This window comes from Alligator sinensis, unplaced genomic scaffold, assembly GCF_000455745.1.
Source record: "Alligator sinensis unplaced genomic scaffold, ASM45574v1 scaffold1302_1, whole genome shotgun sequence".
Lineage (NCBI taxonomy): Eukaryota > Metazoa > Chordata > Crocodylia > Alligatoridae > Alligator > Alligator sinensis.
The window spans coordinates 722,852-725,901 of NW_005842612.1; the positions used below are offsets into that span (position 1 = coordinate 722,852).

General features: G+C 67.6%; 1 protein-coding gene across 1 annotated transcript in view; it reads right to left on the minus strand.

Annotated features, from left to right (window-relative positions):
* Positions 1 to 1,804: 1,804 nt before the first annotated feature.
* BSCL2 (BSCL2, seipin lipid droplet biogenesis associated) overlaps positions 1,805 to 3,050 on the minus strand; it is a 7,749-nt gene continuing 6,503 nt past the window's right edge. Inside the window, exons 7-11 of the mRNA XM_014524460.2 lie at positions 2,844 to 2,985; positions 2,688 to 2,736; positions 2,418 to 2,501; positions 2,226 to 2,303; positions 1,805 to 2,030 (exon numbers count right to left, since the gene is read on the minus strand). Coding sequence (XP_014379946.2) covers positions 1,906 to 2,030; positions 2,226 to 2,303; positions 2,418 to 2,501; positions 2,688 to 2,736; positions 2,844 to 2,985 — 478 coding nt within the window. The 3' untranslated portion in view covers positions 1,805 to 1,905. The remainder of the gene's footprint in view (positions 2,031 to 2,225; positions 2,304 to 2,417; positions 2,502 to 2,687; positions 2,737 to 2,843; positions 2,986 to 3,050) is intronic.

Below are 3,050 nucleotides of genomic sequence, written 5' to 3' on the forward strand. Positions count from 1 at the left end.
GGGGGGGGCGCGGGGCACAGGAGGAGGAGGCAGACGGTGGTGGCCAGGATCGGGGCCCTCGACAGCAGCATGCTACGGGGGGGAGAGAGAGGGGGGGTGAGACGCCGAGAGGGGGACCCAGGCGGACGAGCCCCCTTTGCCGTGAGCGCCGGGGGATTGGGGCAGGTTGCCAGACCCAAAGCCGGGAGGGAAGCCAGCACCCCCTGCTCCAAACCCTGCACCCCAAGATCTCGCTCCCCTCCTGGAGCTGGAGGGACGCCAGGCGCCCAGCCCCCCATTCTCCCCTCCAGCCCCACCCCCCAAGCTCGGAGAGATCCGGGCCCACCCCCCCGTACCTTGTGCTTCCTATGCGGTCCCTTCTCAGGGTGCTGGGTCCAGGGCTCCTGATGCTGCTGGTCCAGCTCCTGCCTCTGCTGCGCTGCACGGCCTCTTTATCCCTGTCCCGTGTCTGATCTCATCCCCTCTCGGGGGGCGGAGCCCGGGTCGGATCCAGACTGCGAGAGGAAGGGGTGTCGAGGGTTGCGATGGGGGCTGGATGCCTGGACACCTGGGCTCTTTGCAGCTTTGGGACAGTCCAGGCAGTCTGAGCCAGTCCAGGCTTAGGGGTGCGGCTCTGGGCTCCCCCCCGCCACTGACTCACTGTAGGACCTTGGCTGAGGTCCTTGCCCCCCTCCCAGTTCCCTGAAGTTTGGAGGGGGGGAGTGGGGAGGAGCAGGAAGTGGCTGGGCCGGCTGCCTGGGCTGACTCAGGCCCCCCCAACATGTAGCCCTGCACAGACACAGGAAACTCCACTGAGTCAGGGCACCGTGGGGCAAAGCAGCAGGGGGCAATACCAGAGCCCCCCCTCCACCCGCCCTGGTGCCCTCAAGCAGCTGCAGCCCCGCACAGGGCCCCATCTCCCTGGCCCTGATGCCTCCACATCCGCCTGCCTCTTCTACTTGGCTGCTAGCACATCCCACCCCAGAGCCAGCCGCATTTCAGCCCCGTCCCAGGGGCAGCTGTGTTTGTTCTACTCAGCCGCCCACACCCGAGCTGGCTGCATCCCAGCACCTGGCTTTGTACTCCCTGTCCCACCCTAGAGCCGGCTCCATGTGTTCTACGCAGCCACTGGCACAAGCCACCCCAGAGCCAACCGCAGCATAAACCTGGATCCCCTGCCCCGACCCCCGCAGAGCCAGCGGCCTCTGCTCTACTCAGCGGTTGACATTGCAACCCCAGAGCCCAAAGCCCCAGCCCAGAGGCAGCCACGTCTCGGTTACACGCAACCGCGGACACGCCCCACCCGAGCTCGCCGCATCCCAGCGCTGGCTGGAGCAACAGGTCCCCTCGCCTGGCAGGGTGATGCAGCCGCTTCTGGGGTGGAGATAACTGACCCCGCGACCTGAAGAAGCCGCTGCAGCCACAGGCACATGGCAGTGGGGGGCAGGTGACGCCCCACTCGGGAATGCCGGGGGCATTACAGGCACCGTCTGGAATGCAGACGCCTCTCCCGGGCTGCGTGAGCTCAGCGGGGGTGGAGCTGGGCAACACCCAGGCCCACGGGGCCCCTGCCTGGAAAGGGGCTCCTGCTCCCCTCACCCAGGCCTGGTGCTGGAAAGATGCTGAGCCCTAGGAGAGAACCCAGGTGCCTGGGCTCCCAGCTCCGGGTGCCCTCATCCCCCAGCCCCGTCCCGTCCCCGAGCTGGAGAGAACACAAGGTCCAGGGCTGCTCCACGACCCCCCCTCCTCAAGCCCTCAATCCCCTCCCCAAGCTGGGAGAGCGCCCAGGGCTCCCAGCCGCCCCCAGAGGCAGGCAGGAGGCTGCTCAGTAGCAGGTCGGGTGGTTTATTAATGACCCAACTGTTCCCAGGCTGGGGGTGGAGGGCAGGGGTGGGAATGTGAGCAGAGACCCCCGGGGTGGGGGGCTCAGAAGCTGGAGCAGGCAAGTCTCTGGCGCAGTGAGGCCCCTGCCCCTGGCTCCGAGCCCCCCCGGGGGGGCAGCTCGACGTCGGCCTCCAGCGCCGACCGGTCCACGGCCTCGAATCCAGGCTCTGCGGGGAGGAAGTGGGGAGTCAGGGGGGCTTGGACACCTGGGATCCGCCCTGTGCTGGAAGGGGAAGGGGAGTGGGGCCGGGGGCCCCGACACGTGGGTTCTCTCCCAGTCCGGGTGGGTTAGACCGGCAGGGGGGCTGGGAGCCTGGATTCTCTCCAGCTCCAGGGAAGGGATGTGGGGGGCTGTCACTCACCCTCGCCAGGCTCCGGCTCCTGGCTCCGGTTGTCTTCGGGGCCAAGGGTCTCCAGCATCTCCTTCGGCTGTAGGGCAGCTGCAGGGGGTGGGGGAGAATCAGAGGGTGATCCCCTCATTCTGGGGGCCCCCCACACCCCCCAGGAAGGCATCAGCCCCCCCCAGTTCTCCAGCAAGGGGAGGGGTCACATACCTGCACCCTCAGGGCACTCCCACGGCTCGGGACCCTCCTCCAGGGGCTGCTTCAGCTCTAGGTCGGTGCCCTCCGAGCCTGCGGCTGGGGGACCCGGGGCATCCGGGGGCAGAAAAGGTCATAAATCATCAACCCGAGGCCCCCCCACAGCCCCTGCTCCCCATCCAGAGGTGTAAAGAACCCAAGCGTCCAGATGGCTAGCCGCCCCCCCCTTGTAGAGAGCCCAGGCATCTGGGCTCCCCCCCAGCTCAGCCCAGCTCAGCTCCGCACCAGGCATGGGGGTGACGACGCGTCGCCGGGCATCCTCCTGCAGGTTCACCTGATGGAGGGAAAAGTCAGCAAGTTTATAGGGGAGAAAAGTCAGCAAGTTTATAGGGGAAAAGGTCAGGGGACCCCTGGGCCCATCACGGCCCCCCCCCCTGTCACCTGGCCAGGCAGGGGCTCACGGGGCCAGACGCTGCCCCAGATCCACTGCAGGTAGCTGAGCAGCACGATGACGCTGAGGAAGGTGAAGTTGCTGGCGACCCCCAGCACAGCCGAGGTCACCGGGAAGTTGTACAGCAGGTACCTGGGGGGGGACACGGAGATGCGCCTGTTGGGGGGGTGGCTGCCGGGGTCCCCCAGCCCCAACCC